We start from the raw sequence: 19,121 nt of genomic DNA on the forward strand, positions 1-19,121 counted from the left end.
CACAATATATCACCATATTATATGTATGTATATACACATATATACTTAGGTCTTATTTCTTAAAAAAAAAACTTTCATTGGGGGATTCTCACTTAAAATCAGTAAAAATGTTTTTCAGGGATAGAAAATAGATAATAACATAAAGTATATCTCAAGAAGAATAATTGTCCACAGGAATAAAACTTATAAAGTAGAATTTTACATAATGCTATCTATTTAAAATGTAACTTGCTTATTATGTTACATTATTAAAACATATTTCTTGCTAAGATTTGTTTAAAATTGTATTATTTAGGATTCTATGTATTGGATAATTTGTCTATCAATTTACCACTCATCGCTGTGTGTTTACCTCTATTTCTCTTTATCCATCCTCCTGTTCATAAAATATATACACAAAATTTTCTTCCTCTTCATGAATTCAGAAAATAATGCGCTTACAGATATTTATTTAATATCTCAGTACCACACCACTGAATAACCGTTATGACTTTGTCTATATTCAAAATCTATGGATTAGTCACTCAAAGCTTACAGCTCACTTTGGACTCTTTTAGTTCTTCTGTAAATGGATTTTTTTTCTAATTCTTCCTTCTTTGGCTATACATTAATTTTTATTATCCTTCCTCCAATCATTTCACATTAGTACTGTTCTTTTCCTTGATTTTGGTGATTGATTATTCTTGAACAGCATCTCTAGCTCCCAAGCTCACCATTTTCAGCTTTATCTAGAGAATGTCAATTCTAATTAGAAGGCAAAAGTGTGAGATCATGAAACCATGTCTTCTTCTTATTTGCACAATTTTCCTATAGTGGTATCACTTAAGGACATGCTCATGTAGGATTCTCTCTCTCCCGGTAACTAGTAATTCTCAGTAGTTCCTGAAGGAACTTTGTGCTCACCTCTTCTATCCATGTAGAGATTTTGTCTGCTTTGAACATGGGCAGCAGGCCTTATTCATGTTTACATCCACCATCTTTGCAGTAGATGTTGATTAAAATAGAGACTCACAACTATGCAGAGAATAAGAGAGTGCAGAATGATCAACCTTCAGTTGGACATCTATACCACACTTTCTACTCTCAAGGCTTGGGATCCATTGTGGAGGAGGAAGAGGAAGAAAGAGTATACAGCAAATGTCAGTGTATGAATGTAAGGATACAGTGCCTTCTGGACATAGTAGGGCTGTTGCACATATGAACTCACAATGTCTATGAGAGTTAGGACTTAGGCAAGCAGAATCTAGACCAATTCAAATTGCAGAATGAAGAGTGGAGATAGGCACAAAGTTCTACCCATAGCTGAGGAACTTTGAGAAATTGATAGCTGCTGGGAGATAGGGAGTCAGCTTACTTTATGATTGTAGCCTCTGGTAATTGGACTACATCCCATAGAAGAAAAGACCCTTATACAAGGATTTATGGATAACACAAAGAGAAATTGATGGGGAAAGAAAATGACACAAATTTGAGGAGGGCTGGTGTGTCTTGAAGATGTGACGGAGGAGTGAACATGATGAAAATACATTGAAATTCTCAAAATGTTTTTAATAGGATGCGCATTAACAGAGACAAAGCTCAGTATTCACAGAATAAAAGTCAAAAATTGAGAATATTTTCTTTAATGAGAAAACACATTTTTGGACTTTCCTTTCTGAACCTGAGATCGTAAAAATCATTCTGCTTCCCAGAACACCTTAGGATGCTGTGAAATTGCTTTCCCACTTATTCTACACATAGCCTATTTGTCCACCAGTTTTCACCTATATATTATCATATGTTGAAAATAGCAAATAGAATGAATATTAACATGGGATACATTTTAAAGGTCAGGATTAACTTGCATCTATTAGTTTTATAATGGAGAGTGTTATAAGTGACTGTGCACTGCATCTGATTTCAGGTGCCTCATTTTTATTAAGTATTTGTCATCCCCTAAATTCTTACCTCATACTTATCTCTCTGACTTCTCAACTGATTTGTAAAAGAGAATGGTACTTATGCTGAACTTAGTCAATTGAAAAGTTGTTTAATGGTTCAAAACCCCTCACAGATGACTGGATGGAGGATAGCATATTCATTATTATTTATAACTCTATTTCCAGGTCTGTATAAGTCATCATATTGAAACCACAAAATGAGCTCCCCTCCTCAGGTTTATGAAGAAAAATGTACATGATAACTTGGGGAGTCAGACTCCTGTAAATGGAAGAGAGCCAATGTTTTAAAATAAAAGATTGTGTAAAACACAAGTAATTAAGGATTGTTTATGCTAATTGAAATTGAAAATGTGTTGTTTATACATCTGTAATTTTAAGAATTCTATAACTTTAAAAACATAATGTGACCTTTTATGACAATGATTATCTGTAACGTCTGTGGGATTTTTCCCTTAAACCTTTCATATACATTAAAAATAATCTTCAGAAATGTCAGGGAGTACAAGAGTTAGAGTGCAGCAGTCAGGAATAGGTTTATATTTTTAAATTAATTTGTGTGTGTGTGTGTGTGTGTGTGTGTGTGTGTGTGTGTGTGTGTGTGTTATGTGCTTGTGTGGATTTAGGCACATACATATTAAACACTGGTGTGGAAGCCAGAGGACAAATTCCTGGAGTTGATTTTCTCTTTTCCCTTTATTGAGACAGAACATGTCTTATATCTATCTTCCTGTGTGCTCCAGCATAGTAGGACAGGCCCATAGGGTCAAGGAAATTGGCTCAAACCAGTTGCCAAGGCATGCACATAACATACTTCCTTGTGAGTCAATCTGAAGTCTGCCTGAGGACCTAGCAACAGGTGCTGTCAGAGTTCCTGATCAGGACTAGCCAGTGAGGGACAAACATATAATGCCACCAGATTGGGAGACAGCTTGGGTGCTGGGAGGAGGGTATATAAGGCCTTTTCCATTATTGAATAAAGGAGTTTGATGTTTGCCTTCAACGGACTTCTGATGTCTGTCTGAGCCTTCTCACCCTCTCCCCAGAGGGAGTGGTTAGGCTCCAACAACATCTGACCTCCCTAAAATCTGTCAAAGAAAATGTAGCTTTCAGTTGAGCTTCCTGAAATCTGTCAAGGAGAATGCAGCAGTCAGTTTGCGCTCTGTGGAATCTGTCAAGGAGAACACGGCTGTCAGTTTGGGCCCTGATATATCTGTCAAGGAGAATGCAGCTGTCAGATTGGGCCCTGAAATACCTGTCAAGGAGAAAAAGTTGTCATTAAGTCATGCGCTGCTACGCCCTCCTCTCTACCGTCACTGTGGGTGACTATGCCTCCACAGCAATATTCTTGGGGTGACCTACCCCAGTACCCACCTGCCTCAGGAGGTGGCTACTCTCCTGTAGTGCCAGGCATCTTACAACCCTCACAGCCTGCACCACTGTAGGCTGTAAAAGACTTCCCAGTCAATGTGGGCCCAAATGAGGATGCTTAGTACTGGTTTCCCACTACCATAGCTGAACACTCCTTCATCTAGAAGGCAGCCAATGAGTCAGGCCCAGATTCCCCCTACTTTCAGCATATCCTTGCTCAATAGCCCATGCAGTAACAAGCTTATTTTGATGGGTACCATTTGCTTAAAACCGTGTTGGACTCTACAGTCTTTCTCCGTTGGAGATCAACCTATAATGATCAGGCAGAATCCCAGGCCCAGAGGAACATCTTATTTAACATCCCAGTGACCTATGATATGCTCACAGGGAATGGGGAATATGTCCATTCAGATTGGCTTGAATGCCTATTTTCAACAGGTTTCGGGCCTGGCCCTCAAGGCACTACAATGGGCTCAGCCTGGCCTACAAGCACTGGGCATCTCTGCCAAAGAACATGCCCAAGCCCCTGGTGAGATGGAGAGATCCTATCTCTCTCCAGTGGCAGCCTCCATCCTCATTGCTAACTCAGGGGAGAGGGTATGCTTATGTTTTTCCTCAGAGTGCCACTACTCTGGTCCCAGCAAGAGATGTGTGCTTGGCCACACATCAGCCTGCTTCCATCAAGGAGGAAATAACCCAGAGTTGGTAATGTATATACTCTCCTTTTTTGTTCTCATTGCCCCCTAAAGGCTGAGGACTTGTGGACCCTTGCTTTTCCTCATTTTTTGAGGAACATTAATTTAGTTGGCTGGGAGCTAGCTACAGTTAAAACATGAAATTTTCTAATTAAATCAGACAAGGGCAGAGGATATGGCCTTTGACTCTTGATTTTTTTGAGGTTTTGCATGATATAGAAAGGTTGTTGGATCCCTCTTGGATTTTCACTTATGTTTCATTGGCAGGGTTGTACTTTTAATCTTTCTCCTTTTTAAGTGTTTCCTACAGCAATGGGCAGCCACTTAGGTGACTCTACAGGTGTTAATGGCTCTTACAAGGTCAACTCATAGCCCTTCACAGGAGGTTATGCATGCCTGGATTTCTGAAATTCAAAAGGCTACTGCCTGACCCTCCCTACCCAGGATGACACCTCAGGAATGGAGGTTCTTGGAGGGCTGATAGTCAATGATGGGTAGGAGGAGCTGATTTGGCAAGCCAACCTAATACAAGTACAATCCAGTTGCTTAGCCCCCCTGAGGTGGGATCTGACTCCCACTGAGCTCCCACATAATAAAATAAAAGGGTGGATATGTAGTAGGACAAGCCCATATGGTTGAGGAAATTGGCTCAAACCATTTGCCAAGGCATGCATATAACATACTTCTTTATGAACCAACTTGAAGTCTGCCTGAGGGCTTAGCAACAGGCACTGTCAGAGTTCTTGATCTCTGTCAGAGTTCCTGATCATGCCCAGCCAATGAGAGATGGCCACACAATGCCACCAGATAGAGACACAGCTTGGGTGCTGGGAGTAGGTTATATAAGGCCTTTCCCATTATTGAATAAAGGAGTTTGTTGTTTACCTTCAATTGACTCCTGGTGTCTGTGCCATTGATGCCAAGCCTTGTCACCCTCTCCCCTGAGGGAGCTGTTAGGATCCAGCAACACTCCAGGATAGACATCCTCAAGCAACTGACCATTCTTTATCTCTCCTTTTCTCATCTCTCTATAAGACTGCACACCGCTATGACTTTACTTTTTGAATGGGTTTGAGAAACTAAACTTAGATCCTCAAACTTGTTGGGAAAGCATGTTAATTCACTCAAGAGTCTAACTAAATCAAAGTTTGTTTTCTATTTATTTACTAAGGTAATTTGGGGGCTGAAGAGCTGGCTCAGCAGTTAAGAGCACTTATTGCTCTTCTAGAAAACCAAGTTTAATTCCAAACATCCAGAATAGGTAGCTTACTACCACCAGCAACTAGGGATCTATTGCTCTCCTTTGGCCTTTGAGAGCACTCAGGTACAAGTGGCAAATACACACACACACACACACACACACACACACACACACACACACACATGCACACACAGATATGCACATGCACACAGCATATGTATGTAAATATTAATAAATAAGAAAATATCTTGACATTTGATAGTGCAGTTGATGGTTTAAATATACATAACGATTGTAATTGTAATTAATTATTCAATAAAGTCTTTAAAGCCTGAAGCTATACTGAAGAAAATGATGTGGTTCTATGTTTATTAATATGGAAGCTATAATCACTCATAAGAACTTAATGAATGACAATTACAGGATTACAGTTGAAAGCATTTATAAATAATTATATGTTACTTAATTTTTAGGGAAAAATTTTAATCATATTCCACCAAATTAAAATTTAGTCAACATAATCTTGTTTCCTCTTTGACATGCAGCTTGACTATAATTTCTACTCCAAATACCAAAATTACATGTATACTTCAACATATGTCAAATGTAATGATATAAATTCAAATAATGAGTGCATTTCAAAATTATTTTAAATCTTACTTGTATAGACTTTAACATGTTCTTTAGGAATTAGTATCTCCACAGACCCAGAGAGGGTAAGTGGCAAGGAGGGCTCAAGGGGGATCTCCCTGGGAAGGGAAAGTAGAGTAGATTTTGCAGGTAGACTCGGGGCAGGTGGGGATGGAAACAGGAACAATCAGGTAGAGGTTGAGGGGAGGGATAGAGGGAGAGATTACTGGGAGAGATGACTATAATTGGGGTGCATTAGGGGAGTGGTGTGGAAACCTAGTTCAGTTGGAACTCCCTGGAATCTATGAGAGTGAACTAGCAAAGTTTCCTAGTAATGAGGCATATAGAGCCTGAACCAGCCATCCTTCTGTAACCAAGCAAGGCTTCCATCTGTGGGACTGTGGCAGCTACTCAGCCACAAAACCTTCAACCTATAATCTGCCCTTCTGCAAGATGTTCTGGGGTAATGGAGGCACAGAACTTATGGGAGTGGCCAACCAATGACTTTCAGAATTTGAGACCCTTTCCAAGAAAGGAAGGCCATGTTTCCTCTAGAATGGCCAATAATCAGAGTCTGGATAGCCTAGAGACCCAGGATAAAGCCAACTGCAACTGAAAAAAAAATCAATGAAGTGATGACTACTGATGTTCTGCTGTACTTGTAGATCTGTGCTTAGTCAGGTTGACATCAGAATGGAGCTATACAAAAACTGATGGGAGCAGATGCAGAGATCCAGAGACAAACATTAGGGGGAGCCAGTGCAACCCCACAGAAGAGTGATAGGAGGGATTTTAGGAACTAGAGATTTCAAGGAAACCAAGAGATCGTGGCCCGCAGAATCAACTAAGTGGGGTTCATGGGGTTCACAGAGATTGAAGTGAGAATGATGGAGCCCGCATGGCTGTACCCTAGGTCCTCTGCATATATGTTATGGTTGTGTAGCTTGGTGTTCTTGTGGGACTCCTAACAGTGAGAATGGGGAGTGTCTCTATGGTAGTTTGAATATCATTATTCTGTGCAATCTCATAGGGAGTGGAACTATTAGGAGTTGTGGTTTTGTTGGAGTCGGTATGGCCTGGTTGGAGAAAGTTTGTCACTGTGGGGGTAGGCTGTAAGGTTTCCTATGCTCAGGATAACACCCAGTATGTCAGTCAACTTCCTCTGGCCTGTGTATCAAGGTGGATCCAGCACCATCTCTGCCTTACTCCACCATGCACCTACCATGATGATAATGGACTGAACCTCTGGAAGTGTAAGGGAGCCACCACAATTGGATATTTTCCTTGTAACAGTAGCCTAACCCTAACTAAGACAGTCCCTGACTCATTTACAGCTCTTAGGACCATTTTTTTTCTACTGCATTACCTGGTCCAATTTTGATATGAGTGTTTGTGCCTAGTCTTATTGTAACTTTTTTATGATGTGTTCAATTGATGTCCCTGGAGGCCTGATCTTTACTGGAGGGAAATGGAGGAGGAGTGGATCTGGAGGAGAGGGGGCAGGGAAGAATGAAGAGAGGGGAAACTTTAGTGAAGATGTAATAAATGAGGGAAGGATTTCTAAAAAGAGAGAGAGAAAGAATTAGCATTTCAAAATCTGTTTCAAATATTTTAGTGGTTAATTAACCTGAAGTTATAAATTTGAATCTGTTTCCAATCTTTATACGTCAACTGCAATCTGATAATAGCAAATCTGGAGTTGTTGCTATTAATTTCAAATTAATCACATGGAGATATCCTCTACTATTTCAGGATTGAAGTACAAAATTGATGTATATATATAGGAATCACTAAATGAGTATACATTAGAAAATACAATCATATATTTTTACTTTATGGATTATTATCTGCAATATGTTTTATTATTTTTGTTAGCATATAAAACACTGGTTTTCTTTATGATATTTCCATTGGCCTAAGACATTTTAATTTTCTCTAACTCTTCCCCCCCACCACTGTCCTTCCCATCCCCTTTATCTCTTCATAGTTCCTTTCTTCTCTAAATAATTTCTACTTCTTCTTTTACGTCTCATGAGTAACACTTATTTTTATTTTTAGAATTTTTATTTGACAACATTTATCCAGTAAAAATTTTAAAATATGGCAAAGTTATAAATAAATGTTTTACTTTTGACTATTCTTTAAATAACATCTTTTATTTGGGCCACCTGTAACCATTGTCCATTTAGTTATAATAAAATGGTGCATTCCTAACTCTTGTGATACTCATTAATGTTCTTGCTCTTTTGATACTCAGTTTAGTTTATATAAATTAAAACACTGCTATCATTAGGTTGTGAACAATAAATACACTAGGGACTATAATGGAAGGAATATGCTGAGGAAGGAATTTCATAAGCTTCAGACCAGCCTGGACTACATATGTTTTCCAGGCTAAGCTCTTGAAACACTGACCAACTGACTATCTAAGAAAGTGAATCTAACCCATTTAAACATGTCTTTTGCCAACAGATTCTATTGGAAGTTCTGTCAGTGGGAATACTGGTCCATCCTTAAAGGTCTTGTTACCTCACTTAGGTGTACCCTCTCTCCAGGTCCCTGCCATCTGTGTGGCTTTCTGTAACCTGCCCTTCCCACTCTGTGGCTAGTGTCCCATATTTAACATTAGCTGTACCTGTTTCCAGGAAGCCTCCATATGAACCCTGGGGTTGGGATGGAAGCAACTGTTTTCCATCATGGTATAGGGCTGCTTCTGTGTTCTTTCGAGTTAGTTTTTTTTTTCAAACCTTCCTTATTTAAACTTGTTAAAGAAAATTTTCTTTTATTGCAAATATTCCCTGTTGATAACTAGATCTGCATGTATGCCCATGCTTAAGCTTTATTTCTTACTGAATATATAATGCTAAATCTGCCCCATGCAGAGGCATTTTCTGGTCATTTATTTATGTTAATTTCGTAGGCTGCAGAAATGCTTCAGTCAGCAAAGTGTTTGCAGCACAATTTGAAGACCACATTTTGATATTCGACACCCATGTAAAAATAAATGGTGTGATCCTGCCATCTGTAACACTGCAGAGGGAGAGGCATAGAAATGAGGCCCCTAGAGCTCACTGACCAGCAAAGGGGCAGTTGTTGACCTCCAAATTCATTGAGAGACCCCGTCTCAATAAGTAAGGTAGAGAAAAATGGAGGTAAATACCTAAAGTCAACCTCTGTATTTCATACATGTGCACACACTTGTACTGACAAACATACACATATTGCATCACACACATTCACATGCTCACAAATATACATGCATGTACATGCGCACATACAAAGTCATTTTAAGAAACAATTCATCTTTCCAGAATCCTAGCAGAGCACTCTAATGGATTTTGGTTTATGACAAATGTTTCACCATTTCTCTTATATATTTTAAAAAAAAGATTGTATCCTATTTTAATTTAATCGAACCCTACACAATATATATGATTAAATATTAAATTCCCGTTAAAGTTTAATTGAGAAAAGTAATTGGTCTTGCACTGTGTGGCCTCTTGCTAAGTGCTATCTATAATATTTTAATATGCACAGAAATGCTTATTATACAATTTAACTTTTAAGTTAATTTGCATTCCCTGGACTGAATTTTGTTTTGCTGATTTACTACACAATAAAAATGTATTTTTTTTAACATAGTCAGGTTTTAAAATTTGTTTGTAGTGGTGGTATGCTGTGGGATGATCTTTATGTCAAATTGCTCTGATTGGTCAATAAATAAAACACTGATTGGCCAGTGGCTAGGCAGGAAGTATAGTCAGGACTAACAGAGAGGAGAAAAGAAAGAACAGGAAGGCAGAAGGAGACACTGCCAGCCGCCACCATGACAAGCAGCATGTGAAGACGGCGGTAAGCCACGAGCCACATGGCAAGGTATAGATTTATGGAAATGGATTAATTTAAGCTATAAGAACAGTTATCAAGAAGCCTGCCACGGCCATACAGTTTGTAAGCAATATAAGTTTCTGTGTTTACTTGGTTGGGTCTGAGTGGCTGTGGGATTGGCGTGTGACAGAGATTTGTCCTGACTGTGGGCAAAGCAGGAAAACTCTAGCTACAGTGGTACTAGATATAGACTCTGTTTTTCCCACAAATTTTGGAGTAAATTTCCTGTTATAGATACAGCCTTAGACATTAGAAAAATGTTGATAAATCTGTATACTATGTAAATCACATCAAGTTAGGATCATATTACCTCATGAATTCCTCAAGATGAAAGTTTCTCCTACCACTCCTTGCTATCTTTCAAATCCATGGCATCTTTTCATCATTAATTTTCATTTTATCAATATGCACATACGTGTGTTCCCTTTTCCATATTGCCTTTATATTAACACTTAATACAAGTGTGATCTTTGCATTTTGTCATTTGACTATGGTAGCTAGTATAAATGGAATATAGAAAGAATACTTTTATTTTCTCTACCTACTCAAAAATTTCAGTGCAGCTACAGAAAATTGAGAATTGGAGAAAAATTAAATCAATGAGTAAGCTTAGGGTAATTATGTAAGACTTTTAAACAACAGTTTTCAGTATTTTAGTCTCTATTAAGTTTGAGATCAATTGATTTACAGCATGAACTTCCTTTCAGATTTTTCTGTGGAAAGTCTTGGTTGTCTAAGATGCAGTAGGATCATACACTAATATGTAAAGGCCTTTGCTTTGTGCAATGGGAAAAGGGTCATGATGTGTCCCAAGAAAGGGTGGTAAGAAAGCAAAACCGAGGAATCATGTTTAGATTCGGTTGTATGGTAGAGCAAAACAGACTTCTGAAGTGACTGAGGGCTCAGTAACATGCCAGGAGAATTGGGAGAATTCTGAAATTTATACATGAGAAACTAGATGATTGGTTGGATCGTTAATAGAATGAAAATAAAAGTCTTTTTTGTTTGTTTGTTTGTTTGTTTTTCGAAACAGGGTTTCTCTGTGTAACTTTGTGCCTTTCCTGGAACTCACTCTGTAGTGCAGGCAAAAATAAAAGTCTTAGGAGACTGAAATACCTCATTTTGAGTGCACGAAATTCCAGATGGTTAATGGTGGCAGAGCTGAAGTTTTAGTAGTTAAATGGACATAAACACCTATCTTTAACAAATCTTAGAAGCAGAGATCAAAATTCAGAATTTATGGGTGGCTTGAATATAGCATTCAGAAACAGAAATAAATGCTATTCTCTATGCATGAACTGGGGATGAGGTCTGCAGCATTGCAACCTCAGGAAGTAGAAAGACTTAGCACTGGTAATTAATCAACTATGAAAAACAAAACCAAAAACTGCTGAGAATCCTCGAAAGATGTCATTGAGATTATTTAGGTCCTAATTTTGAAAATCATATGTTTCATTTCCCTTTGTAAAAAAATTAGATGTAAAATACATTAGACAGTGACTGCAGATAAAGATGTGGACAGTTACATGGTTATGAGTAAGTACCCTTTGAAGGTAAAATTAAAGAAAACATAAATTGCATGTGTGGAACTTACTCTGTGTGTCTTCCTTTGTAATTTATGTATTCTGGATTTTTTTTGATTTGGTCTTTGTCACTTTCTTGGCATTTACTTAGGATTTTTACTTCATGTGGGTGCTAGAATATGAACCCAGGTCCTCTGAAAGAGTAATGGCCTTTTATCACCAAGCTACCTCTCTAGACTCTAGAACCTCATTTTCAAGCCAATAATCAAAGTCTTCATAAAAATGAGCCTCTGTATATGTGTTTTAATGCTTGCATGGTACTGAGAGTCAAAGTAAAGACCTTGGGCATGTGGGGTGGTGCTGTGCTGTGACCTAAGCGTCCAGCACTGTTTGAACTTTCAAATGTACATGGCATGAATGTACATTTATGTGCATATTGTAAAGTTGTGTTCTATGAAAGCAAATAAAATCAGTTGAGAAATTGTTCCAGGATACCAAGGTATACTTTTTAATTACAAACCGAACTGATCACTCATTTTATTTTAGAAAAGATTATAATAAAAAAAATAAAAAAGAGACTTCTCTTTGTCTCATTATCATATATTCAGCAAAATGCCTTAAATTTCCATATTCTTGTAATTTTGTTAAAATTTTAAACTTTAGTGTATTCAAGAAAATAATGAAAACAGCTCTATGCAACTGTTAACTTATTTGCAATCAATAATTTCTTTCTCAAAAGATAACTCAATTATCTGTTTCTTTCACTCTGCCATTTCTTATGATCTTTCTTATTGTTCAGTAAAATAATCGAATTTATTTCAATATAAACTATTGTATTTTTCATAACACATAAAATAGACATTGCAGTTTTGGAGACCTTCTATGTCTTTTTTGGCTTCTGAAGCTTATTTAGTCTATTATTGTTCTTGTTTAAAAGCCATATTGTCTCCAGGAAGCTTGCATTCTCATTATATTCTCCATGCCAAATTACCATAACATACTTTATAATGGCATGATTTCATTCATAATTAATAAAGATTATCAGAATGGATTTTCTTTTGTGCACATAAAAACTGACTAAACACAGAAGCATCCAATACACTTAGCAATATAAAAACTTAAAAGCATAGAATATAAGAAAATATTTTCTGTTTCATGGCCAATTGTATTATGAATATAGAAGAATATTGTTAGTATAACTAAACCATTTTTGTCACTAATCATATTTCTATTAATCTTTCTTTATTTGTGAAATATATGTAAATGATTTTATTAGTGTGTGTGCATGTGTGTGTGTGTGTGTGTGCGTGTGCATGTGCGTGTGCGTGTGCGTGTGTGTGTGTGTGTGTGTGTGTGTGTGTGTGAGATACTTTGATTTGAAATAGGGTCTACTCTGTAGCTCTTGTTGGTTTCAGTCTCATTTTCTCTGATTACAGATTATGCCACCAAGTACACTGTGTGACTGCTTTTCTATCCTGCAATTGTTTTATTATTTTTTAATTTATTCTTCTTTCATACATTACATCCTAAGCACAATTTCCCCTCCATCCACTTCTATTCCCTCTCAACCTCTCCCCAAGATCCCTTCCTCTTCTTTTTCCCTTCAGAAAACAGTCAGCCTCCCAGGAATACCAAACTAACACAGCATAAGAAGTTACAATAAGACTAGACACAGACCCTCATATCAAGGCTGGACAAGCCAACCCACTAGGAGTAAATGGGACCCAAGTGCAGGCAAAAGAGTTAGAGACACCTCATTCCTATAGTTAAGAGTCCCACTAGAACACCAAGGTACACAACCTTAGCATATATGCAGAGGACCTAGCTCAGTGTCTGTGATTGTCTCTTCGGTCTTTGCCTTATGAGCACTGCATAGAATTTTTGAGGCACTTGATATACTTAATCACAGAAGTAACCACAAAATTGAGTGATTTATCTTTTACTAAAACATACATTTTCTTCATATTTATTTGTATTCATAATAAATTGCTTTTTATATATCCTATTTTTTTTATTACCTTGGTGTTTTCCCTTGCACCAAAATTGGAAGCATCTTATTTTTAATTGTTCAAATGTTATTCTGCCACTTACCCATACTAGCTATTTTCATATATCATAACTATGTCACAGTAACACCAAATTCTAACCAATTTGTTAAAGTACGTTAAACTAATTCCTATTTACTTACAAAATGCATACTTTCTCATTTAATATTTTCAACATTATATAATTATATATTTTAAAATTATGCAAGCCATACAGATCTTACAACCACATTTATATACATTATACATATTATATGATTATTATATGTACCTTTGGGTATATGTGTGTGTAGTGTGTGTGTGTGTGTGTGTCTGTCTGTCTGTCTATGGGTTAAGAGAGCAAAATCAAGAGTTAAAATGTGATAGAAACAAGTAAAGAGAATTTTATTTACAAAATTACCATTGTTTCAGTATTACCTAGTATTTTAAGGCTAGCATTGTTCATACTTAACCTCAAATTTTTGCTGTGTGATCCAAATAACTTTCTTCTATGTCATCATTAAAATAGTTTTAAATTATATTGCCTAGTTTATCTCAATCACCTAACACCATGTATTTGAAATTCTATAGGTCTTCAATTCTTAAGGTAGAAACACACAACATAGATAAAATAATTAATTCCTAATTCCTAATAAAACCTCATGTAACAGTTTAAATGCACATGAAATATAATCAGGAATAGTTAACTTTTGGGCTGGAATCATTTACAAACCACTATACATAATTTCTAGAAAAAAATAATGCTTTCAGACCATTGTATTAGCAAAAAAAAAGAGGCCTGAGATTCTTATGAATCTTTGAAAACCCATACAGATTATGAAATCATAGATAGCATAGAAGTATCTTTTCAAATTTGGACATGGTAAAAAATGGAGCTACCTCATGTCTTCACATCTCATGTTACCTCTGGTGGAAGAAGCACAGGACCAGCATCATATACTCTCTGAACCACCTGAGCTGTAGGTCTGAGTAAGAAGGTAGATAGCATGCTCATCCTTAGTATACTCTTTTCTCAAACATAAAATCAATACACACTATGTAGAAATACTGAAGATACTAATGCAGTTATCTCTAATCTCTGGATGGGCTCTCAAATTGATATATTAAAAAAGTTGTTCTGGTCTTCCATGTTAGAGAACCAAGGACTTACTGATAGGTCTGTTTCAGAGTGTTGGGTAATCTAGGAATCCTACTAGGTGTGTGATTTTTAAAAACTTGACCCCATTGAACTCATTTCTGTCTCTTCACCATGTATTGAAAATTAATATCTGTGTTTTCTTTATTAGAAACATGTTGTGTGAAGTATTTTAATGCCATGGTAGTCATTTACTTCAGTAATTTAATGCTGTTTTTCTTATATCTAGATTGTTCTATTTTGCCCTAAACATTTCTTGCTAGAAATAATACTTGAATTATTAACACAGTTCTCTCATTTGAAAGGTGAGGAAAACATATACATGATATGTTTATGCATATCAGGACTGATAATAATTGAAAGACTTTAGGCAACAACAGTAAACAAAAATATTTATTTCTCATTATGAATAAATACAGCTTCACTAAGTAGGAGAAATCTGTGGAATAACAAAATGATATGAGCTCAAGATATGTATATAGCTCAGGAAGTACAGGCATTTGTCACTGAGTATACAACCTGTGTTAGCTTCCCTGAAATGACAATGTGGGAAGAGAGAACCAACTTTGACCTCTGCACTCATGGTGTAGTATATGGATGAATGCAAACACATGCTCTCATGTATATACACAAAATAGAAGAAAGTGAAAGGAAAAATATAAATCCATGTATAATGTGTAATTCAGAGAACTAAAAATCTGATAAAAGATCCATTTCTTCTCTGCTCTGATGTATCAATTTAAATAAGACATCTTGTAAGAAAGCTTTATTGATTTCTGATGTCAATAGAATAGGCTAGAAAGTTAGGAAGAAATCACATACTAGGAGAATACAGTACCCTACCATAAACACATTCATAAACTTCTCTAGTATGTTGCTCCTCTTCCCCAATAAATAATATCATATTATAAATGGGGTAGCCTAAAATTTAAGTAGTATGTCTCTCAGTGAAGAAGTATTTTTTGTCTCTGTCTTCTAAGTATTGGGATTACAAGAAAGACCCAGAATGCCCAGTATATTGCTAATAAATTTTAAATACAAGTTTACCTTCAAGATCCCTACATTTCAATAAAGAGTGGAAATGGCTTGATAAAAGAAAAAGATAACAAATTGGTCTATCATGTGTCACTGGTTAATGTCCTTCAACCTTTCATTGGTTAACTTTCATCATTGGCTTTTATGGCCATTACTGGAATACTGTCCTTGAGAATTCCTAGTAAAAGTATGTGATTTGGAAAATCTAGCACTGGGAATCACAATATTTTCATGGCTTCCCTACATATCTGTCTCTTTTTCTTTAAAATGCTTTATGTCAAAGCAAGCTCTTATAATTTGTTGAGTGGAAGCATCCATAAATCAATTGATCCTGATTTTAATTCTTAGTTACTATCAATAGTCAATTAAAAGACAGTAGTTTCTAAAGCTTCAATAGATTTCCAGTTTTTTTGGTATAGGAATAGTTTTTAATTTTCCAATCTTAAAATCTACCAAAAATTTCCACTCACTGTGGAATTTATACTTGTGAGTTCATATTGTGTGTTCGTAGTTCCTTATTTTCCCTATATTTTAACTAGTTATCTTGCACTCTTCCTGATTTTTTTTGATGGTTTGGATCTAAGTCAATGAGATGAATGAATGGTAAAGCCTTTAGTCTCTTTTGATAGTGTATTTGCACATAAAGTTTCACATATTTTAGTTTTCTAATGCATTTTGAATTTTCCTTTTGACAACCACAGAAATTATACTAGGTTAAGTATGCTGTATATAGTTAAGTCTTGTAATGTTACAAAGCTGTGACAATGTATCATAGGGAGGTCAGGTACAAGCAGTGATTTTTCTCCATGAAATCTAACTCAAAGGATTATGCTTCTTTCCACTCTGTGGCTTGGAGTTTTTAAAGTACTGAGTCTCACAGATGACATTCTAATAAGAGAAAAGGTAAGAGAATATTTTTGCTATTTCTTGCTGAAAATTGGTGAAATAGAATTTATCACAAGGTAATGTCAACTTATAAAATTCTTATTGTTTTCTGCCCTCTATCCTTTGTCCTCATCAATAAAGTGGAGTGGTGATTCTATTTTTCTGTTTCCTTATCTGTAGTGAACAAAAATTCCATAATTTGAATTAATAAATAGTTTTACAAGTTTCCACAACCTAATATTATATTGGATCCCACTACAAATTGTGAAATGTCATTCAATTAACCTTAAAAACATAAAGAATACAAGGGCACTCACTCAGCTATGTTCATATCAGCATTGTTTGTAATAGCCAGAACCTGGAAACAACCTAGATGCCCTTCAACTGAAGAATGGATAAATACAATGTGGTACATATACACAATGGAATACTACTCAGCAGAGAAAAACAATGACATCATGATGTTTGCAGGCAAATGGATGGATCTAGAAAAAAATCATCCTGAGTGAGGTAACCCAGACTCAGAAAGACAAACATGGTATATACTCACTCATAGGAGGACACTAGATGTAAAACAAAGATGACTAGACTGCTACTCACAACTCCAGGGAGGCTAACTAGAAAACAGGACCCCAATAAAGACACAGGGATCGCCCAAAGACAGAGAAATGGATGCGATCTACACGAACAACCTGGACGTGAGTGGAGTTAATGAAGGGCAAGGTTCAAGGGAAAGAGAGCTTAGGGAAGCTGGAGATCCCAGCTGGATCAAGAACAGAGAGGGAGAACAAGGAATAAGAGACCATGACAAATGATGACCACATAAGAATATGAAGAAGCAAAGTGCTAGAGAGGTCCCCAGAAATCCACAAAGATACCCCCACAATAGACTGCTGGCAATGGTCAAGAGACAGCCCGAACTGACCTACTCTGTTGATAGGATGGCCAAACACCCTAACTGTCATGCTAGAAATCTCATCCAATGATTGAGAGAACCGGATGCAGAGATCCACTGCCAGGCCCCAGGTGGAGCTCCAGGAGTCCAACTGGCGAGAAAGAGGAGGGTTTATATGAGTGAGAATTGTTGAGACCAAGGTTGGAAAAAGCACAGGGACAAATAGCCAAATGAATGAAAACACGTGAACTATGAACCGATAGCTGAGGAGCCCCCAACTGGATCAGGCCCTTTGGATGATTGAGACAGTTGATTAGCTTGAACTGTTTGGGAAGCCCCCACGCAGTGGGACCGGGTCCTGTCCTCAGTGCATGAGCTGGCTGTTTGGAACCTAGGGGTTATGCAGGGACACTTGGCTCAGCCTGGGAGGAGGGAAATGGACCTCCCTGGACAGAATCTACCAGGTTGAACTGAATCCCCAGGGGAGTCTTTGCCCTGGAGGAGATGGGAATGGGGGGTGGGCTGGGGGGAAGGCAGGGGAAGGCGGGAAGGGGAGGACAAGGGAATCTGTGGCTGATATGTAAATTAAATTATTATATTAAAAAAAGAAGAGAAAACAAATAATATATCTTTTTTTTTTTGTCTAAGGAATTATCGCCTGATTGCATCATAGATCAAATTGAAGGAGAGTATAAGAACAAATATTTAGAATGCCATTAGGGGTTATGCTGGTTTAGTAAAGTGGTGGTTAAATGGTCTCCTCCTAGATCCATGACTTCAGTAGCCCTAAGTAGTTGGCTAGGTTTCCAGTACCAGCCATGGTTTCCCTTTTGTTATGCAGGTCTTAAATTTTATAGAGAGCACATACAAGTAGATAATAAACAGAAAATAGATAATGCACACTGTAATACATGTGCATTTGTTATTTAATTGATTTCACAAACCTTTTGTGTATACAGTACAATTTTACTTTATCATGTGAAAACTGTATCAAAATAAAAATTTCTTATAATGATAAAGGCAGGCATGAATCTATATGTAGCTAAGATTTAGATCCATGATCCTTCACTAATAATTTTTATGCCTTCTTTCTTAATTAGAATATAGCTCCTCATTACAATCCTAGAATGCTGAAAATTATTTAAAACTATGTTGTAATGCTTGCTTATAGTACAGGAAGTTTTAGTATAGTGTACATATTGAAATAGCAAGACACAAAATTACCTGTGGTGGAAGCAGTGGTAATCTTATGAAAGCAAGGAGCATACTTAGGTCACTGCATCTCCGCTGCATGTCATACTTGACCCACATCATTAGTGCATGGAAGATGGTCTCTTCATCGGGAACATTTACATCATCACTGGCCAGTAGTTTATGGAGCTCTTCAGCTGGAAGGAGTAAAAACTCTTGATTTCTGATTACTTCCATTATGTTTTCCTGTGGGGAGAAAAGATCTTGGCATAAATTCTGTTTCATTCCTTTGTGGCTGGCAGAGCATTTCAGAGAAAAAATGTGAAAAGCAGTCAATAACCTTTGTTCTCATTATAACATAATCCTTGAGACTCATCCTTCAGAAACAAGAAGCTGTTAAGAAGAAAGCATTGTAATTGTAATTGAAGTGTAAATGTATCTGAGACAGCACAGATCTTGTAATAACTGGAGGATTATAATGCACAGCTTTGTTATGCAGGAAGAATGTACTCAGTGATTAAATGTTCAAGTTTCAAGTGTACTGCTATGTAAGAATTAGCAAATATGAAAAGAATAACATTTTATACCTTCAAAGGTTTGAATACACATACACAAATCAGAAAATAGCAATAAAATTACTGGGAGGAATACAAAACAAGGCAGCTTTGTTGTTTATTTGAAAGGAGAAAA

At 36.8% G+C, this 19,121-nt stretch overlaps 1 protein-coding gene across 1 annotated transcript in view; it reads right to left on the reverse strand.

Moving 5' to 3' along the window:
• Klhl1 (kelch like family member 1) overlaps nt 1–19,121 on the reverse strand; it is a 360,467-nt gene that overhangs the window by 150,394 nt on the left and 190,952 nt on the right. Inside the window, exon 5 of the mRNA XM_006978014.4 lies at nt 18,465–18,677. Coding sequence (XP_006978076.1) covers nt 18,465–18,677 — 213 coding nt within the window. The remainder of the gene's footprint in view (nt 1–18,464; nt 18,678–19,121) is intronic.

This window comes from Peromyscus maniculatus, chromosome 9 (genome assembly GCF_049852395.1).
Source record: "Peromyscus maniculatus bairdii isolate BWxNUB_F1_BW_parent chromosome 9, HU_Pman_BW_mat_3.1, whole genome shotgun sequence".
NCBI lineage: Eukaryota > Metazoa > Chordata > Mammalia > Rodentia > Cricetidae > Peromyscus > Peromyscus maniculatus.